At 51.2% G+C, this 20243-nt stretch overlaps 1 protein-coding gene across 11 annotated transcripts in view; it reads right to left on the bottom strand.

Moving 5' to 3' along the window:
* Nucleotides 1-19118, bottom strand: part of PEMT (phosphatidylethanolamine N-methyltransferase) — an 85291-nt gene extending 66173 nt beyond the window's left edge. The window contains exons 1-2 of one of the 11 annotated variants that reach the window (XM_059148614.1): nt 18992-19061; nt 10151-10224 (exon numbers count right to left, since the gene is read on the bottom strand). In XM_059148614.1, coding sequence (XP_059004597.1) covers nt 10151-10224; nt 18992-19046 — 129 coding nt within the window. In that variant the 5' untranslated portion in view covers nt 19047-19061. Of the gene's footprint in view, nt 1-1484; nt 1567-2040; nt 2188-9092; nt 9261-9446; nt 9641-9849; nt 9979-10150; nt 10225-13499; nt 13691-18991 lie in introns of those variants that run through there. The other 10 variants (XM_059148617.1, XM_059148619.1, XM_059148616.1 and 7 more) reach the window with 10 other exon arrangements.
* Nucleotides 19119-20243: the final 1125 nt, after the last annotated feature.

Below are 20243 nucleotides of genomic sequence, written 5' to 3'. Positions count from 1 at the left end.
TCTGTTTCTGAGGCGACAGATTCACAGCTGCCCAAGCACTGTGCTTCATCAATATTTTTATGGCACCTTTTAGGTTGAGAAATCAAGTAGTGTTCACAAGTGTTGGCGGGAGGCGGGATGGCCAGACCCGGGACGGGATAGGGCTTTCTAAGGTTCTTAGAAACCTCAGGGCTGGGATCTCTTCAAGGCAGTTCAGTCCCTAGGGTGTGCAGCTCAGTGGAGAGAGTGCGGGTGGAGCACCAGGGGTGTTATCAGCAGTCCTGAAGCCCTGCCCCCTCCCCCGAATTCTACTACCCATCCCGTCCAGATCCTACTTGCAGCCTTCAGCTACACCGTAAGCTGGGCACCCACACCACCCGTCCACCAGAAGCTGCACACAAAAGGCCCTCTAAGACCCAGGCTTGCCCTCTGAAACATCACAAAGCGGAGCATAGGGCCAGCACACCTGGAACGTGAAATATCCCCCCACTTCCCCACCAAGAGCCTCCCACCGACTTTATCCTCCATGGTTATCAGCAGCCTCGTTTTACTGATAGGCAGAGTTATCCGCAGGCCTGATTCTCCAGGCCCCCCTCTGTGCTCACACAAGGCTGTCTCAGGATCCCCAGTGACCAAGACGGAGGAAAGATGGTGAAGTGTGAGGTCCAGAGCAGGGACCCATCCAGCTGGAGAGAGGGTGCAGGTGATGGCCAGAGGGTCACTGCTAGAAACCCGGGGATGCCAGCAGGAGAGAACCAGACCAGTGCTTCAGGGCAGGCCCATGAAGGTGCAGGCACATGGATGGTGGCTGCCTGGGAAACAAGGTGGGGCACTGGCCAGGAGCCGCACAGGGCATTTTCGGGGGTGATGGAAGTATCTGCCATCTCAGCGGGAGCCTGGCCAGCCTGGATCTTGCACATTAGACCTTCCAACTGGACACAAAAGTCTACGCATTTCACTGTGTGTAAATGACACCTCCCCAGAGAGGAAAGTTTCCTCACTGGGAACCGTGAACTGTGTCCCCTGTCTCCCCACTGGCCTTGGGGGAAACCGTAGCCTCTGGAAATGCCGAAGGCATTTCTAAGGATTCAACTCAATGTCATTCTGAGCAAGCCACCAGGGAGGTGACACTCTGGGGGGAGTCTGAGGACTACAACCCAACCCTCCGGCAAGAAACTTTCCAGTGTAGATAACAAGATCAAAGAGGCTTTATTTAAGGCTGGCATACCTCATCCTGGCAAGCACTGTGGCTATTCCTACTTTGCAGATAAGAAAGCCAAAAGCTCAAAAAAGCCCCCAGATCACAGGCAAGAGGGGGCAGAGCCAGGCCATGTCCAGACCCGCCCTTCCAGATTCCAGACCGAAACTGAGGCTTTCTGTCAGGACTTAGAAATGCTGCAGCAAAAGCCTCAAATACTCCCAAAGAGACAGAGCAAATGAGCAGGTCAAATTTGCCACTTTTGCCTTCGGTGGGAGCTGAGGGGAAGGGAAACTGAGGCACTTACGGTTAGCAAGCCAACAACACCAGCCAAAGCTGGCAGCCAAGGGATATCCAGCAGTCTCCCAAGACTGAACTGGTTAAAACTGGAACCTCAGCCCCCACCAGGTCCCAGTGCCCTCAGGTCAACCTGTCTTGGTGGGAGGAAAGCATCCAGTTACCCGGGTCACCTTGAGTGCAAGGGATCTGCGTTGCCTGGAGAACGGCCTGCTTGGCAGGAAAGAATGACTAATGTCCACTGGGGTATTCCTCCAAAGGCCTGAGCGTCCTTTCCTGATTGCTGTCACCTCCCAGAACTCACGGGAAAGGGCGAACCTCCCTCCCCAAAGCGGCTCAGCGGAAAAGAACAAAAATTCCCCGATCCCAGGTCCCTCGGTCACCCCTGCATACCAGTGGGCTGCCTTGACCTAAGGGGAGGGTCTTCCCCCCCCTCCGCTCCCCCAACCGTTTTAAAGCAGCAAAAGCCCTGGCTTTCTCTCCCGGGTCATTCTAAGAATGGAATCCCGCTCCAAGGTCACAGACAGCAGAGTTCTGTGTTTGAAAAGAGGACAGGCACTACCTACCGAAACCGGGAATAATTCCACGCGGGCCACCGACGAATAGGCTCAGCTACTGACACCCTACGGGTGGTTGAGGAAGCGGCTCATAGCAACTTCACTTTACTGCGGGCTTGGAGGACACTTTAGGGGGACGATCTGCTGCGGGTCAACAGCACCCAGGGTAACATTGTGACATCCAAACAAACAGTAGGGGCCCAGAGAGTCAAAGTCGCATCGATTGTAAGTGGGATCCACACAGCACATAAGGCAAAGGGCAAGAGGAGCTGGGTGAGGGAGGGAGCCAGAGGGGCTGGGGTCCTCCAGCCCGGCTCTCCACCAGTGTCAAGTATGTCTTCGGGACCACAGCCTCTTCTGCCTTTCCCAGGGGACCCTCAAATCGCTCCCGGCATTCTCTACAGAGTGGGTAACTTTTGGTTAGAGCTCTGTGTCTGACACAGGACACAGACACAAGAACGAACATGCTAGATTCTCAGAGTTTTACTAAGGCAGGACCCAACCTCGTCTGTTCTACTCTGCATGGGGTGGGGTGGGGGAGCATCTGGTTCAGAAGAAGGTCTCCGGGCAGCTCACAGTGCGAGCTGAGGTCAGATCACTCCCACCTTCCGAGAGGGACCACAGGTAGGCTTTCTGTGACCAGTTGCAGCCTAGGGTTTCCCCTGGATGACACGGGGGTGATAAGACTGCAGCCCTCCAGTCTCCGAGGTGACATTCTGGACGGAGGACAGACCGGGCATGAAAGTACACGGTGCTGAGGGTGCTCCCAGGCTGAGGCTGTTCTGTCCTCTCCCTTTGTTTGTTAAATAGCGCAGAGGGACACCTCACCTCTTTCTGGAGGGGCCCTCTGGGGATACACGCATTCTACGGAAAAGGTGGAGAGAGGACACCGATCCAAGGACTGTAGGCTCCACGCTAGAATCGGAGGGCATTCGAGCTTTGGAAACCATCTCAAGACAGGAGGTTTGTTGGAATGTCACAATACCATGGTAGTCAGCCACAGCCGATTTCCGGAAAAAAATGTCGCTTTGAGGCATTCCTACATCCCACGGTAAGAAGAAATGGCCAGCAGCTGCTCTAATTCCCCAAATCTGTAACTCCTTCCAGGAAAGGCAAAGACATTCATTTACCCATCAATCAACTGCACCAGGTGCAAAAAAGGCTCTGGCAGCTCCTGTGCACCCTGGTCAGTGGGGCCAAAGCGAGCCCCTTTCCTGGGAGTGGCACCCACAGGCAGGTCCTGCGCTTTTCATCAAGGCCCTCATCTCTTCCTCCTTGGGTCCCCCTCCACTTCGTGATCATTAGCTGTGGACCCCTTTTCTTTACACTCACCCTCGAGGGCTCAGGACCACCCCACTAGGGTGATGCTACAGCATACTTTTATCGAATACGTGTTATATATTAAAAGCAGTAACAATAAGCCAGCTGACCTCCCCTGGGAAGTTACTGGACACCAAGCCCCGGCTTTAATGAGGCAGGACAGAGCACAGCCCTGAGCCATGGCACCCCAGCCTAGTCCAGCTTGAGGAACCCTGTGTTGACTTGGGAAAGTCACATGCACTCTGATGGCTTTGAATGAGAGTGGCACATGAGACGGCAAGGAAAGCGTTTATAGCACAGTGAGGGGCACCTGGCAAGGCTGGATAAATGTTAGCGTTATTCAGGCCACGCAACAACACCATGGGGCATGCTCATCTTCCAGATTAAAAAACTGAGGTTATCACATGAAGAAAAACCCGACAGACCTAAAAGATGAAACAGACAAATCTGCGACAGCAGATGGGGCCCTCCACACTCCTCTCTTAGAAGTGACAGAGTGGGGACACCTGGGTGGCTCAGTTGGTTAGGCAGCTGCCTTCGGCTCAGGTCATGATCCCAGCCTCCTGGGATCGAGTCCCACATCAGGCTCCTTGATCAGCAGGGAGCCTGCTTCTCTCTCTGCCTCTGCCTGCCACTCTATCTGCCTGTGCTCACTCTCTCTGTCAAATAAATAAATAAAATCTTTAATTAAAAAAAATTTTTAAAAAAAGAAGTGACAGAGTAGGTCTGTGGAAAATCAGTAAGGATGGGGATGGCCCGAACATCACCACCAACCACTTGGCCTGACTAATGTTTATAGAACATTCCACAATAACAGCAAATGACACATTCTTCTTAGGCACACACAACATCCATGGAGACAGACCACGGTCCGGACCACAAAACAAATCAATCAGTCTGTCTATCTATCTATCTATCTATCTTTCTTTTTCTTTCTTTCTTAAGTAGCCTCCGCACCCAGTGTGGAGCCCAGTGGGGGCCTGAACTCACAACCTTGAGACCAAGACCTGAGCTGAGATCAAGAGACAGACGTTCAACCAACTGAGCACCCAGGCACCCCAAACTAATCTTATATTTAAAAGAATCAGAAAGCATAAAAGTATGTTCTCAAATCATAACAGAATTAAACTATACATGAACAGAAAGATACTTGTTAAAGTACGTACTTTCAAACGATCCATGCATCAAAGGGGAAGTCGGAAGGGAAATTTTAACATATCTTGAACAGAATGAAAATGAAAATACAACATTATCAGAAATTGTGGGACACAAGGCTGAGAGGTAAGAGTTACATTAATGAAGAAGAAAAGGCTCAAAACAGTAATATATGCTTCACCCTTAAGAAATTAGGGAAAGAGGGGCACCTGGGTGGCTCAGTGGGTTAAAGCCTCTGCCTTCGGCTCAGGTCACGATCCCAGGGTCCTGGGATCTCTCTGTCAAATAAATAACATCTTTTTAAAAAAAAACATATGTTATTTATTTATTTGACAGACAGTGAGCACAAGCAGGCAGAGAGGCAGGCAGAGAGAGAGGAAGGGAAGCAGGCTACCCGCTGAGCAGAGAGCCCGACTCAGGCCTCAATCCTCAGATCATGACCTGAGCTGAAGGCAGAGGCTTTAACCCACTGAGCCACCCAGGCGCCGCATAAATAAAATCTTAAAAAAAAAAAAAAGAAAGAAAGAAAGAAATTAGGGAAAGAAAAGTAAAATAAACCCAAAGCAAGCAGAAGGAAAAAATAAAAGCAAAAATCAATCAACCAAAAACAGAAAAACAGAGAGGAGAGAAAAATCAAATCCGAAACATGTTCTTTGGGAAAAACATAAAATAGATAAACCTCCAGTTACACCAAGCAAGGGAATAAGAAGACACAAACTGCCAATACTGAGAATGTAACGGGGGCTTCAACACTGACCTCACAAGCATTACAGGGGTAATAAAAGAACTTACGACCACAAGCCAGCAACTCAGATCAGATGGTCCCATCATGGAAAGACATAAGCTAACAAAATTCATTCAACATATAGTCCTATATTTATTTTTTAAAAAATGAATTCACAGTTAAAGCTCTTCCAAAACAGAAAGCCCCAGGCCCTGAAGATTTCACTAGATGAATTCTACCAACTTTTAAGGAAGAAATGACACCAATTCCACACAATCTCTCCCAGAATACAGAACAGAGAGACCACTTCATAATTCACATGAAGAGGCCAGCATTGCTTTAACACCAAAACCAGACAGAGACACAGCAAGAAAACTACAAACCCTATCCATGAGCTGAGCCATCCAAATCCTTAACAACAACAACCAAAGCAAATCTAGCACTACAGACAAAGGATAACACCTCGGGACCCTGCATGGCCCTGGGAATGCAAGGCTGGTTCGATCATCAAAGCATTGATGTAATTCATCACATTAACAGCCAAATAAGGAAAAGCCATGTGATCATCTCAACGGAAGCAGAAGAAACCGAGGTTCTAGAAGGTTCAGTGACTTGCCCAAGGTTATAACGAGGGCCTGCTGTCTTGACTCTGACCCAAAACACTGATGACAAAAATTAGGTCCTTGAGAACTTTGCAAAATCAGTCATCCAATCAAACGGACTGATAGTTACTCTAATAAAGTAACAGCATCCAAAGATTCTTCTAAACAAGCTGTATAGCAGGCAAACATCTTCCCCCAAAAGCCAGTCAAGATCTCCCACGTCTGTCCCTGGGATTTTTACCTCCCATGGTTTATCAGGCTCTCGCAGCACAAATGGAAACTGCACAACTCAACAGGCCTGTCTGCCATTGTGGCCTCGAAGCTTCCTGAACACAAGGGCTTACCTTCTGAACACCACCTTTGACAATTTGTAAGGTTCCTCCATACCCTTGGCTCATTCTGGGCTTCCTCATAAGCCCCATTTACTATCCCTGATTTACAGATCAAGAAACTGAAGGGCACCTCTTGACACATACACTAAGTGAAACCAGCCATCTGCTCATGAGAACAGGTAAGTCCATACAGAAAAGGGCATGACAGGGGTCCACGTGACTATGCCTGGCCAGACTGGGTTCTCCAAGGAGCCAGTATCCCTGGGCCCCACTGGAGCCATCTTCTGAGTCCTGGAGGCATCTCTGCCCAAGGACAGCAAACTGGAAGTCCCTGCTGCGATCCATTACAAGCCAGCTTGCTTCATGCCGCTGGCAGGCCAAGGAGCAAGGCTCTGGAATCCCACGGCAGGGAGGGCAAAGGGCTATGAAGGGCCACTGCCAGCAAGGCCACAGTAGATACACTCCTCATCCCAAAGGGTGATCTTTTTCTTTTTAAAACAAAACCAAAATTCCGTATCAGTTGGAACAGGTGCAGCAAATAGCTGGTTAAGGGCATTGTACCCAAGGGCCATACTGTTCAGAATATACTCTTAAAAGGAACGCTGGAGCACCCAGTGGTAATTGGTTGAGCTTCGACTCTTGACTTCAGCTCAGGTCATGATCTCAGGGTCATGGCATCAAGCCCCACGTGGGGCTCTGCACTCAGCAGGGAGTCTGCTGGGGCTCTCTCCCTCTACCCCACCCCACCTCCACCCCCACCCCACTCCTATGCTCTCTCTCTCTCTGTAATAAATAAAGAAATCTTAAAAAAAAAAAAAAAAAAAAAGTAGGGGCGCCTGGGTGGCTCAGTGGGTTAAAGCCTCTGCCTTCGGCTCAGGTCATGATCCCAGGGTCCTGGGATCGAGCCCCGCATCGGGCTCTCTGCTCAGCAGGGAGCCTGCTTCCTCCTCTCTCTCTGTCTGCCTCTCTGTCTACTTGTGATCTCTGTCTGTCAAATAAATAAATAAAATATTAAAAAAAAAAAAGTGATGTCACCAATTTTTTTTCACTTTTTAAAATGTGGCTACTACAGAAGTTTACATGATAAATGGAACACATTGCATTCCTATCGATGGTGCTAGACAAGCAGGCTGACATCCTGCCGCTCAGATGCCTGTGGAGGAAAAGAAACCTTGATGCTCACTTGGGTCAGCGACTGACTGGCATCTTTTAAAGATCTTTTAAAAGTAGAGACTGAGGGGGCGCCTGGGTGGCTCAGTGGGTTGGGCCTCTGCCTTGGGCTTGGGTCGTGATCTCAGGGTCCTGGGATCGAGTCCCATGTCGGACTCTCTGCTCAGCAGAGTGCCTGCTTCCCTTCCTCTCTCTTCGCCTGCCTCTCTGCCTACGTGTGATCTCTGTCAAATAAATAAATAAAATTAAAAATCTTTAAAAAAATAAATAAATAAAAGTAGAGACTGTGATTGAAGGAGGAGGAGAACGACCACAGACAAATACATAATAATAATGTTGTGTTGTTGTTGTTGTTGTTAAGAAAAAATTCCTTTGGTAACAGGAAGCTTAACTGTGCCCACTAACGCAGCAATGGGAAAAAAACGAATTTTAGTCAGCTAGGGTCACCCTGACCTAGTCCCAGGAGCACTCCCAGTTCTCTCCAACCCCACAGTCCCATCACACTCTGGAGTAAGGGAGAGAGCAGAAAAGCCTGTCCCACGTAAACCCAGTTAACCTTCCCCTCCCCATGGCTGATTCTTACTCCTGCTGCTAGATCTAGAACATGGCCTTTGCTCATATGACCCTGCAGCACCCTAACACTCCACTGGGCCTGTGTTGGGCCCACTGTCCCCTTGCACTGTGGCCTCTGGCTCAAAGACGTCCCACCTCAAGTTAATGGTGACCTACCGTTCCCCATAGAGTCATTCATCCAGGAAGCAACCACTCCCTAAGCCAGGCAATGCTGAGGGTCCCCCTGGCATTCCAACTGCTCTTTTCATCCAAGATTTGCTCTGGTAGAAAACACCTAAAGTCCCACCACTGACCATGTGGGCCCAGAGATTCTCTAATGGCCATTTGTGGTTTAAGATTCTAAGGATTCCATGAGATACCATCAACCTGAGGGAAGCTGTTCTTCCTCTCTCCTGCTTCCCACTTACCAATGTCAACTCACCCTGCACTCTCTCAGGGTCAGACGCTCACCTTCTCTTTGTTCCTTGAACAAACACCCCCGCCTTTCAGGCCTTTGGCCTGCTGTCCCTGCTGACCAGAGCTTATCACTAGGTCTCAGACCACAGGTCACCTCCTCACAGATACAGGGATTTCCATCCCACCTTTCTGCCAGCTACTCTCTGAAACATTGACCAGTTTTACTCCCTTCAGAGAATGTTCCATGCTCCCAGGCTGGTCTCAAAGACTGGCTGTCACCAGTGAATAAATAAAGGGGAGAAACGCTCTAGATTAAAGAAAGGCTGCTCCAGGCAGCGACGGAGCTCCCAGGCTCCACGAAGAGCCGCTGACTGATGACGAAGGTGGAAAGGTGCGAAAAAGGAACTCCGATAGAAGGCAGAATGCAGGAGAGGACGAGCCATTAGAAAGGGGAGCCTGGGCCTGGGGAGAGACACCAGGAAAAGACAAACACCCTCTGGCCTATGAGTCTGCCAAGGGTCCGCCGCCCGGGGCAGGGGGCTCTCCAGAGGGCAGGGCCCGTCACCCCATCCTGGCGCAAGGCTTCGAGGTCGTCCACTCTTTCCACCCATCCACCCGGGAAGGAGGTGATGTACTGACGCCAACTCTGGCCAGGGGACGGGCGCAAACCTGTCTCTGGCCTCCTCCGCAGAGCTGGCCTCAAGCCCGGGTAGGGGGACGGAACTGCGGCCGGGGCCCCGCAGTTCCCACGCACCCACATGCTGCCACCACGTACACTCCCAAACACACCTGCTCGGCCTCCTTCACAGGCCTCCACGCCCAGTTCCAGCTCCACACCCTCCCACTCAGACAAAACACACACTCTCCGACCACAGAACACACACAACTCTGACCACACAATGCCAGAGGCGCGCGCACACATGCACACTCAGGAACTCACTCTCTGACACACACAATCCGTCACACGCGCACACACACGCGCCACGCCCTCTAACACGCAGCCCCGCCCCGCCCCGCCCCCCGTTGCCTGGCAACAGGAGCCCCGCCCACTGGGCGTTGGCTGCCTCGGCAGCTGCTGGCCGGAAGACCCACCCGGCCGCGCGAGCCCTTCCCGCTTCCCCGGCCGCGCGGCCCGGTCCGTACCTGCCTAAAGTCGACATTGCCGACGCCTCCGCAGCAGTCGGGCCCCGCCACAGAGCTGCTCATCAGCTCTGCCCCCGGCCGCCACGTCCCCCGAGCCCGGCCACCTCTAGGGGGCCTCCGCCGGGGCCTCGCGGCCGCCGACTCACCCCCCAAAGCTGCCCTGTCGTACCGGGAAGCTGTGCCGCCCGGGGCGCTTTCCCTGTGACCCCAGTTTCTCTCGGCCTTCTGGGAAACGTAGTTCCCCGTCCCCGCGAGCCGCCACTGTCCTGGAGCTCGCGACGGTATCTCGAGGAGCCGAGAGCTACTAGCCCCAGGGTCGTACGCCGCGGTGACCGCCAGTTCCGAGGGGACTCTCCCCTAGACCCTTCGCTCTCCGGCTCCCGGACCCGGCCCGCCAACTGACCTGGCCTCCCTGTCTTTGGCTGGCGACTGGGCTCAGAGCCGGCGGCTGCGGGTCCTAGGTCTAAGTAGCTTTCTGCGCAGCCCCCTGCGGACTTGGACTTTGGCCCAGGCTCGGGGTCCCCCGCCCCCCCTCTGAGATTTGCTTTTGGCCAGAGGCGGTGCAGGCCAATCACACCCTGTAGCCTCCTGCAGAGGCTACTCCTCGGGACCCTGGGCCCCCGCCCCCACTGCCTCCCTATTCTTTGGCACGGGCAGAGACACCTCCTCCACTCCTTTGTTCATTCATTCTCTGGTTCACTCACCGGGTACTTGCTGAACTCGAGTGTGTGCTGCGGGTACAGTAGGGAACAATACAGGTCCCTGCCCTCACTGTCTCCTAACAGAAGAGACAAAACATGAATAAAGGATTATAAGCTGGAGAAGTACTGTGATGGAAAGAAACTGGGGGCCAGGTCAGATGATGGTAAGGCAAAGCACCTTAGGATCCCCTTGTGGAAGGCACGATTGGAGAGAAGGTGCAAGACCTGGGAAGTGTAGGGCCAAGGCAGATTTGGAAGAGAGACCAGCAGTGCAAAGGCCAGGAGACAGGGCAGAATTAGGCGTCCTTACAGAATCCAGAAACAGCTTATCATCTGTGGAGTAGTGGCGGAGGAAGAAGAGTGGGAGGGAAGGAGATTAGGAAAGCAGGTGGGATTTTAGATGGTCAGGTCCAAGAGAAACCCTCTCGCAAGGAGGTGTTAATTTAAATGGGAAAACAGACTCAGAGTCCCAGATTTGCGCAGTCTCCCAGCCAGCTGCAAGCCCAGGCTGGACTTTTGCAAGGTGGGCGGCTTCCTCATTCAGGTGCCCTGCTTCTCGCTTCTCTCAAGCTTAGCCCTGAGTACCTACATCCTCCAGCATTTGCTGGGCAGTCGCAGTGTGCTTGTCCCTTCTCTGACCCCTTTACAGATAGCCCAACATTTACAACATCCTTTGGGTGGGGCAGCCCACCAACGAGATAGGGAGGTCAGGAAGGATTCTGGCTTTGAAGCAGGCCCTAGGTCTCTGGCTAGGGGCAAATTTCAGTCTCCTCAGAAGTGAAAGGGAAGAGGCACCTGGGTGACTCAGTTGGTTAAGCATCTGCCTTCAGCTCAGGCCCTGATCCAAGGGTCCTGGGATTGAGACCCACATGGATCTCCCTGCTCAGCAGGGAGTCTGCGTCTCCCTCTCCCTCTGCGTGTGCACTCTCTCTCTCTGACAAATAAATAAATTAATCTTTAAAAACAAACCAAAGAAAAGGAAAAGGGAAATACACATCAATAAAACTCAGTACACATCTGACCCATGTGAAGTAATGACCATTGGGCACAACAGGACTGAGTACACAGTAGGGGCTGAAAAGATGGTTTGCGTACAGACCACTGTCATAAGAGTCAGGAGTGCTCCCCCTCTCAGGGTGTCCAGGCAGGGCCTGCCAGACCCAGAGTCAATTCTGGGGAGCCCGTCAAGGCAGAGTGCTCCGGAGGGCATTCCCCACGACCCCTACCCCATGTCTACCTTCCCCAAGCCCCAGTTGTCTCCTGACCTTCCTGGCCACTCGTATTGTTTTTTTAAGCCAGAAAAATGAGTTTGTGTGCCTGTTTGGTGTATCTGGGAACAAAGAAAGGTAAATGTCAGAGGTCACACCAGAACTGATTCGACTAGAGGAATCCACTTCTCCACCCTGAATCCGATCCCTGCCCCTTTCTGTGAAAACACCCAGATCTGGAGAAGGCAGACTGCAGCTTCAAATGTGATGGGAGTGGTTCAGATCAAAAGCCTCCTGCCCAAGATAATTTGGGGTAGAAGTCTCTGCTGGGCCATTTGAAAACTCCCAGGTCTGAGAGCTTTTAGGATCGTCAAAGCCAACCTTTCCTGCTGGAATATTTCTTTTTCAGCATCCCTAGCAAGTAGCAAAGTCACTTCTGTTTACATACCTCAAGTGACAGGAGGCTCACCACTTCTTGAGGTAGCCTGCTCCAGTCTTGGACACAGTGTTTCATTCATGAAACAGACCCAAAGCCACCCTTCCTAAGGTTTAACAAATACAGCTCCTTTCTAACCTCTGAATTATCTCTCCTTTCCCCTTGATTATTCTTCAGATAATGGGAAGCCATTATCACAGACTATCTCCCAGGTAGCTCCAGGGCAAACATTTCCTGCTGCCATCTCTGGCCAGGAATTTGACACTTGCTCTGAGGGGATCAAAACTAAAAGCCATTTCTTCATTGCCTTTCCCTCCCTCTCCCCCTGCCTCCACTGGCACTGGATCTGGCTGCCTGGCCCCCAGGAATTACTATAGTGGGCTTTTATTACGAAAATTAGCATCTGCTTATCGGGTGGCTTTGGGTAAAACCTAAACCTTTCCCTACTCTGAATCCATTTACTGTCCATAAAATAGGTTTAACGATACCTCTCGAGCAAGGCTGAAATAAGGATTAGAGTTAGCAATATGTGCAAACGTGCCCAGCACACAGTAGGTTCTCAATAAATGTTTGTCTCCCTCTCTTGTAATGTAACTGAGACTCCACAACTGCGGTCACACCCATAACATTCATGGGCACGCTGGCGTCTAAGGCCAGCCCAGCTCAGGGGTGCACTGAGTTCCCAGGAGAGATGAGATGAGAATCCAGCATGAGCAGACAGCTTGCGGGGGTGGCGGTGGGAGTGGCAGGTGGTACACAAGGAGCATGTTATCAGTAACCATGGGTTACTGATGGGTTTGCAGCCATAATGCCCTGCACGTCCCTCCTATATTCAGGCCCCACTGCCCACCCCTTGGCCCAAGGAGGGTCCAGGAATAGGAGAGAAGCAAGTTCAGCAGGAGGCCGGGAGGAAGCTGGGGCAGGACAGAGCTGTGGATAATGAGTAAACCCTCCCTTCCTCCCCAGAGTCAGAAAGGAGGCCAGCCCCCCCCCCCCCACAACTTCCTATGGCTGGGAAGAGGGCTCAGCGGTAGACTCACCTGAATCCAGCCATTTAAGGCCCCGGCAATTCCAGCAAGAAGTGGAGACTGGCTAAGATTCCCTGACCCCTCCGTGGTGCACGGAGCAGCCAACACCTGCCTTCACACTGGCCTCTTTGCTGCTCCAGGAACACCCCAGGCACACCCTCACCTCAGAGCCTTTGTACAGATGATGAGCATTCTACCTTGGAATGCTCTTCCCTCCAAAGTCCTCCCAACTCCCTCCCTCCCTCCCCTCCTTCCAGTCCAGTATCACCTTTCTGGCCTGTGGAAAACATCAACCGCCCCCTACACTCTGCATCCCCTCCCCCACTTCTTCATGCCCTGTAGGTCAGTCTCCCTGGGGTAGACTGTGAGCTTGAAGATGGAACTTTTTCATGCCTTTATACACAACTCTCTCTCTCTCTCTCTCTCTGTGGCACCTGGATCATGCCTGCCATGAAGCAGGCTCTCACTAAGTAATGAAAGAATGAGTGAATGAATTAATTGTTCTACCACTCCTAACTTTTGGGGTATCCGTGGGCAAACCACTTCTCTGAGCCTCAGTGACCCTGCCTATGGAAAGGGGAAGGTGACAGGATCAGTGAGTAGGAAATCAAAGCAACCCGTGAGTTATGAAGTCCCCACCCCACCACTCTCTGGCTGTGGGTCTAGGGCAATTGACTTACCTCTGTGTCTCTCAGCAGAAGAGAAAATTCTACCCAGAGAAACAAACCGCTAAGCTTTTCGAGCTCTTGCAAAGCTGTCAGCTCAGCTCTCAGCACCATTTCCCTGCATAAGCCCCCAAACTGCCCTGTGGGGTGGGCAGTGTTGTTCTAGCTTTCCTGGTAAGGGAACTGACTTCTGTGGAAGGGACTGGCCCATGGTCAGACTGCTGAGTAAGTGATGTGTTTCAGGCTGGCCAGCCCAAAGCCACACACGGCCTTTTCCCACTATGCAATCCTGCTTCCCTGGGACGGAGGAAATAACATCAAAAACCCAGCACACAGGGGCGCCTGGGTGGCTTAGTGGGTTAAAGCCTCTGCCTTCAGCTCAGGTCATGGTCCCAGGGTCCTGGGATTGAGCCCCGCATTGGGCTCTCTGTTCGGCGGGAAGCCTGCTTCCTCTCTCTCTCTCTCTCTCTCTCTCTCTCTCTGCCTGCCTCTCTGCCTGCTTGTGATCTCTGTCAGATAAATAAATAAAATCTTAAAAAAAAAAAAAAAAGAAAAAGAAAACCCAGCACGCAGCCCAGGGCAGGCTCAACAGTTTTTCAAATATTCAGTGTTCAAAACGCATCATGCTTCTGCTCCGTTCTCTGCTTCTTTTCATCACATCCATCATTCAAGGTCCAGATAAGTTTCATCTTCTCTAAGAAGTCTGCCTACTCCTCTAAGGACTAAGGCAAAGCACTCTTCCTCACCATGTCCCCCCCACACCCTGAGGTCCTGTATGGCCCAGGTACAGCCCACCATTCTAGCTCTTGCTCTCTGTACTCCCGCCATGCTGATCTCTTGCCAGTTGCTTCCAGACACAGGGCCTTTGCACCTCCTGTTCCCTGTCAGATATACTCTTCCCTTCTCTTCTTGGAGAGCAAGGACATTTCTTGTTTTGGCCACCATTGCAGTTCTGGCGCCTGGCACACACCCAGCACCTGTACCAGTCACTCATCGAATTTACCAAAGGAATCGATGAGTGAAGGAAGGCCAAGACTGAATTTTAGCCCTGGGAAGTTATCCCTCAACAATGGAAACAAAGTAACAATATTTTCAGACCAAAAAAGGCTGAGAGAATTCATCACCAGCAGGTAAGAGGAAAATGAGTCCAATCAGAAGCCCAAGAACACAGGAAGAAATGAAGGGTTTTAGATGAGTATTAGATGTTCATAAGAATAAAAATATCTCATGGGTTAGAATGTTTATCTTGGGAACTGAGGGAAAAGGTAGGAAAAACCCTGTAGGGCCATAGATTTGAACAACATGATGAACCAACTTTCTACCACATTCTCCTCAGAACTGTCCTCCTGGCAGGTGCAGAACATACATTCTTTTCAAGGTCATAGACAACATTTACCAAAATCAACCATATACTGGGGCATAAAGCAAATCTCAAAACATTTCAAGGGATTGAGATCCCATAGTTTATCCTCCCAAACACTGGGATTAAGCTAGCAAACAAGAAGATGACTACAACATCTCCCCATGTTTGGAAAGGAGAGAATACATTTGTTTTTGAAACCCCAGAGATGAGGGGCGCCTGGCAGCCTCAGTCGGTGGAGCAGGTGACTCTTGATCTCCCGGTCATAAATTTGAGCCCCACGTGTGATGTAGAGATTGTTTACAGATAAGATCTTAAAAAGTAATAATAAATAAACCCCAGAGATGAGATCCCGTGGGCTCCACATGGACTAGTAAGGGCAGCAGATGGTATGAGCACTACACCTGGCTAGACTAGGTCAGGTGACCAATCCCGGTCAAGCCACAGTGGCCGGGGAGTGGCGAGTGTCCAGACTCCAGGAGAAGATGGCATTTCCCATTGACATGGGGTGGGGGGGGGGGGTAGGCACAGCCTTGAGCCCACTGAGCATTACAGATCCTAACAGGGCGGCGGGGCCAGCAGAGCAGGACCAAGCAGTCCCTGCCGAAGGCATTCAAAGGGGACCAGAGCATCAGCAGCTCTTTACCTTACCGTGAAAACTGCACAGCAGGGCTATGCCCAGGAAGGAGACAGGAAAGCAAGGGCCAGAAGCAGTCAGAACTAAGGACTGGGGCACCTGGATGGCTCAGTCTGTTTAGCATCTGCCTTGGGCTCCGGTCATGATCCTGGCGTCCTGGGATCGAGCCCTGAGTCATGGAGCTCCCTGCTCTGCAAGGTGTCTGCCTCTCCCTCTGCCTCTCCCCGTCTCCCCGCTTATGTAGCTCTCTCTCTGATACATATAAATAAATAAATAAATCTTTAAAAAAAAAAAAAAAAAACCCTTCCTGAAGGTTTGTCCCTCTGCACGACATGCAACGACACTGAGGGACCTAGAAAGCATTGTGCTGAGTGAACGGAGTCAGACAAAGGCAAGTACCATAGGATTTCCCTCCTATGGGGAAACTAAAAGGCAAAACAAATGAACAAACCAACAAAAAGGAAAACAGAACAGATCCATAAGGACAGAGAACAAAATGATGGTTGCCAGAGGGGAGGGGGAGGGGGAGGGGTAATGAGTCAAAAGGGTTGGGGTGAGAGGGACGACCACGCTTCCAGCTCCTGAGTGAGGAAGTCTCGGGGATGAAAGGAACAGCACAAGGCCGTTGTCGTAGTGCTGTGGGGTGACTGACCGTAACTACACTTGGGGTGAGCAAGGCGTCATGTACAGGCTTGTCCAATCGCCGTGTTGTACCCCCGAAACTAATGTAACACTGTGTCTCAGCTATGTGTCAGTAAAAACATAAACCCGTGAAGGTTAGTGACTCCGTGAATAAAGGTGGAATTTCCATCTCCCTGACTCGTCAGCCTAGAGTATGATTACTCCAAACAGTTAACATTAATAGTTGAATAATTATGCTTTATTTAATTTGGCTCCCCCCCCCATTATTTGTGATGTTGGACATTTTCCCGTGTGCTTTCCTTTCTGACTGGAATAGTGTTTGATTTGCCCTATTTACCGATGCACTTCCTGTGCCTTCTTTCAAAGACTCATGAGCCTGACTCAGCCATCTCTTGAAATTACTTAATGAAATGAATCAGGCTGCTGTCAATTTTATGGGTTTAAAAAACGTTTTTGACCTGCAAAATTTTCCAACCCATCCAAAACGCGCAAGAACGGTACCATAAACCCATATATCCTCCATTTAGGTTTGCCAATGACCGTCTCCCAGTGTTGGCTTTATCTGTTTATATGTAATGATTTTTTTAAGATTTTACTTATTTATTTGAGAGAGACCAAGAGGGCAAAAGAGCAGGAGCAGGGAGCGGAGCAGGGAGCCCAACGTGGGGCTTGATCCCAGGACCCCGGGATCATAACCTAAGCCTAAGGCAGGCAGGCACTTAACCGACTGAGCCATCCAGGTGTCCTGTAATTTTTTTTTTTAAATCTACCTTTTGAAAGTACGTTGCAGACTTTTTGCCCCTAAATACTTCAGGGCGTATTTCCTAAGAACTATGATGTTTTCCTCCAAAACCTCAAACAATGACCTAAATCAGGAAGTTTCTTGTTGCTACAGGTGCGTGTCTAACATATAGGGCACATGCGAATCTCACCGATTACCCTGAGACCATCCTTCATGCTGTGTTTTGCATGAGGTCCAGGCTCCGGGGTCCATCACTCACCTCCTACATCTGACTTTGATGCAGGAAGTCCCTTACTCTGACTCTGTCTTTCACAGCATTGACATTTGGGGAGAGCCCCGAGGATTGTGCAGATGGCCCCTCGGATAGGTTTTGTCGCCCATGACTCCCCACAGGCTGTGCCTGGAGGGGCCAGAGCGTCACCATAGTGCTGCAGTGACCTTGGACCTCCAGCGTGAGCTTTGATCACCGGGAGCGTCAGATCTCTCCTCGGAGGGGTGTGCGGGGTCTGTGTCCTGTCTTCTGAGTTATAGGTCTGTCATTGGCTGCTGGTGTGTTATTCCTGCTTTCATAAACCCTGGTCTTTTATAGCCCAGCTCGGTGCAGGCAGCGGGGGCAGCTCAGGCACAGCCAGCTTCAGCAGGGCCCAGGGGGACAGTCATCCCAGCCTGTCACCAGGGGGCCCTGCTGCCTGGTCCTTGTGTCCTTGAGTCCTGGCATCCAAGCTGTGTTTACAGAGGACCCCAGGGCCACCTCCTGGTCTAGCCTTCACCCCTCCTTGGGCCTCACATCGTGGGTAGAGCAGACTGCTCTGTGCCATTGACTTTGGGCCTGTGTAATCTGCTTTGGTTGACAGGATGAGAACAGGCATAACCTAAACAGAGGCCTCAAATGAGCTCGTGTGGTTTGCTTTGATTTCTCGTGCTCTCGTGACCTCCCGCAAGAAGCACACATCCTCGGTGACGGCCGCCCCTTTAGCCTGGGCCCCAGAACCAACACACGTGGGGGAGACCTGAGCTCAGTTTGGCCCAGCTGACCCCAGACTATAGCAGAGCCCCCAGCCGAGTTCAAACTAGACAAACCAACCTACCCTCACCCCTGCAGACCCGTACACGAGCATAAACAACTGCTGTGAGCCCTGGAGTCTGGGGAGGTTTGTTACGCAGCAATACTATAGCGAGAACTGACTGATACACTCTGGGTTTGAGGACTAGCCTGGGCAGCTCCTAGAAGCATCTGCAGGCCTTTGCTTCATCAGTATAATGGTATCATACCGTACTGATCTTATAAGCTGCTTGTGAGGCTCAAAGGTGAAAATGCTCTCAGAACAGCGCCCAGAGCACAGAAAGTATTTAGTCCCGTGTTGGTTATATTACACTGTCCACCACTGCAGCTAGTGTTACCATAAGTAGTGACCCTCCGGATCCAGTAAGGACCCCAACCACCTCACCCTCAAGGACTAGACAGTTGGAGGTTAATGAACAGAAAGGAGAGTCAGTCCTAGGTGAAGGGGAATGGCCCCCAGGACCACTCTGCCCTGTCCCTGAGTTGCCCCCTCTCTGACCTGGACTCCCCCAGGTGAGCACTTGAATAGGCTCCTTGGGGACCAGACAGCTAAGGCCTGCTGGTGAGGGCCGACCAGGTCAAAGTGACCCACAGGCCATGGAAAACTCAGAGCAAGCCTATTTCCCCCGCTTCAGCCCAGGCCTTCGAAAACCAGCACTTTTTTTTTTTTTTTTTTTTTTTTAAAGATTTTATTTATTTGACAGAGATCACAAGTAGGTATAGAGGCAGGCAGAGAGAGAGGAAGGGAAGCAGGCTCCCTGCTGAGCAGAGAGCCCGATGCGGGGCTCGATCCCAGGACCCTGAGATCACGACCTGAGCAGAAGGCCGAGGCTTTAACCCACTGAGCCATGCAGGTGCCCCGAAAACCAGCACTTTTAAGTGACAGGCCAGCTACAGAGCCCAGGCGCTCATGGGGGCGTGGGTGTTAGTGTCTGGTCTGTGTTTCCAGGGCCATGGGTGAGCTGTTCCCAAACTCAGAGGTTTGCCTGGGACCTGACCTCACAATGACACCCCTCTCCTGGGCCGGACCCTTCTGAGGTCCCATCCCAGCTCTGCCACTTACCCACGAATTCATCCTGGGCAAATGTCCCGACCTCCTCGAGCCTCGAGTTCCTCATGGGCTTGTCATGGGGTCAAAGGCAACAGGCCCTTTGACCAGCCCTCTGTGGGCGGCCTCTGCAGACCTACGGGAAACTCAGTCATTCAGAAAGAGGAAGAGATGAACACAGAGGGGCTGGGGAGGTGCAGGCTGGTGGCCACAACAGTGAATTCACGGGGAGGGTTCCCAACGCCTAGCAGCTTGCAGGTGGTACCATGGGACCCAGGGGCACAGATTTCGTCTCCTCCTGGCTGCTTCATGTTTTGTGTTTTGTTTTGTTAATCAGTACACTTTAGAGTACTTTCTTGGCAAAGTGAGCACAGAGTACAGAGAGTTCCCACATACTTTAAAAAAAAAAAAATGGGGGGTGGTGCTCAGCGGTAAAGCTTGCAAATCTTGATCTCAGGGTCACGAGCTTGAGCCCCAGGTTGGGCATGGAGCCTAATTAAAAAAAAAAAAAAAACTGTATTGAGATAAATGTCATTATTTTAACCACCTTATCTTCTTTTACTTTTTAACAATAGATAATCACTTGAACCATCTGTGATGGTGACTTCAACCTTGACCGCTGGCTTACTACCAAGGGTTGGGGTGGGGCATCTGCTGGGCAGCACATAGAGACGGTGCTAATCCATGAGTCGTTCGTGGGTCCTCATCTGGCACAGATCTCAAATCTTAGAATCTTCAGCACTGGGAGATTTTTCTTGGAGTGATTCTCACAGTCTTGGTAGGCTGGTCCCTTCACACTAAGATTCTTTGCCTTGGAGCCTCTGACCCAGTCAGCTCGTATCTTCTCCAAAGACTTTCCCCATTGCTTCTGCTTAGAGTCATTCAGATTCGGTGAACTGCCACCTCGGGTCCCACGGATGTCTTCCAGGTATCTTAAGAAGCGATGACAGGCGGGCGGCAGGAACAGGTGACCCCACCTTCCCTACAGCAGCCACTGTGTCTTTCCCAAAGAACTATTTTAACCCTTTTAAAGTGTACAGTTCAGTGGTTTGAGCCACATTCACGAAGCTGTGTGACCGTTATCATGATCTAATTCCAGGACTTCTCCATCACCCCAGAGAGAAGCCCTGTACCCATCAGCTATTGCTCTGCACCCTGCCCCCCAGCCCTTGGCAACTGGTAACCAACTTTCCATCCCTATGGATTTGCATCTTCTAGAAGACCCATGCAGTTAGTGTGACCTTTTGTGCCCAGGCTCTTTCACTTA

This window comes from Mustela lutreola, chromosome 15 (genome assembly GCF_030435805.1).
Source record: "Mustela lutreola isolate mMusLut2 chromosome 15, mMusLut2.pri, whole genome shotgun sequence".
NCBI lineage: Eukaryota > Metazoa > Chordata > Mammalia > Carnivora > Mustelidae > Mustela > Mustela lutreola.
The sequence above is the reverse complement of the archived record's forward strand: the minus strand, read 5'-3'. Positions and strand labels throughout refer to the sequence as shown.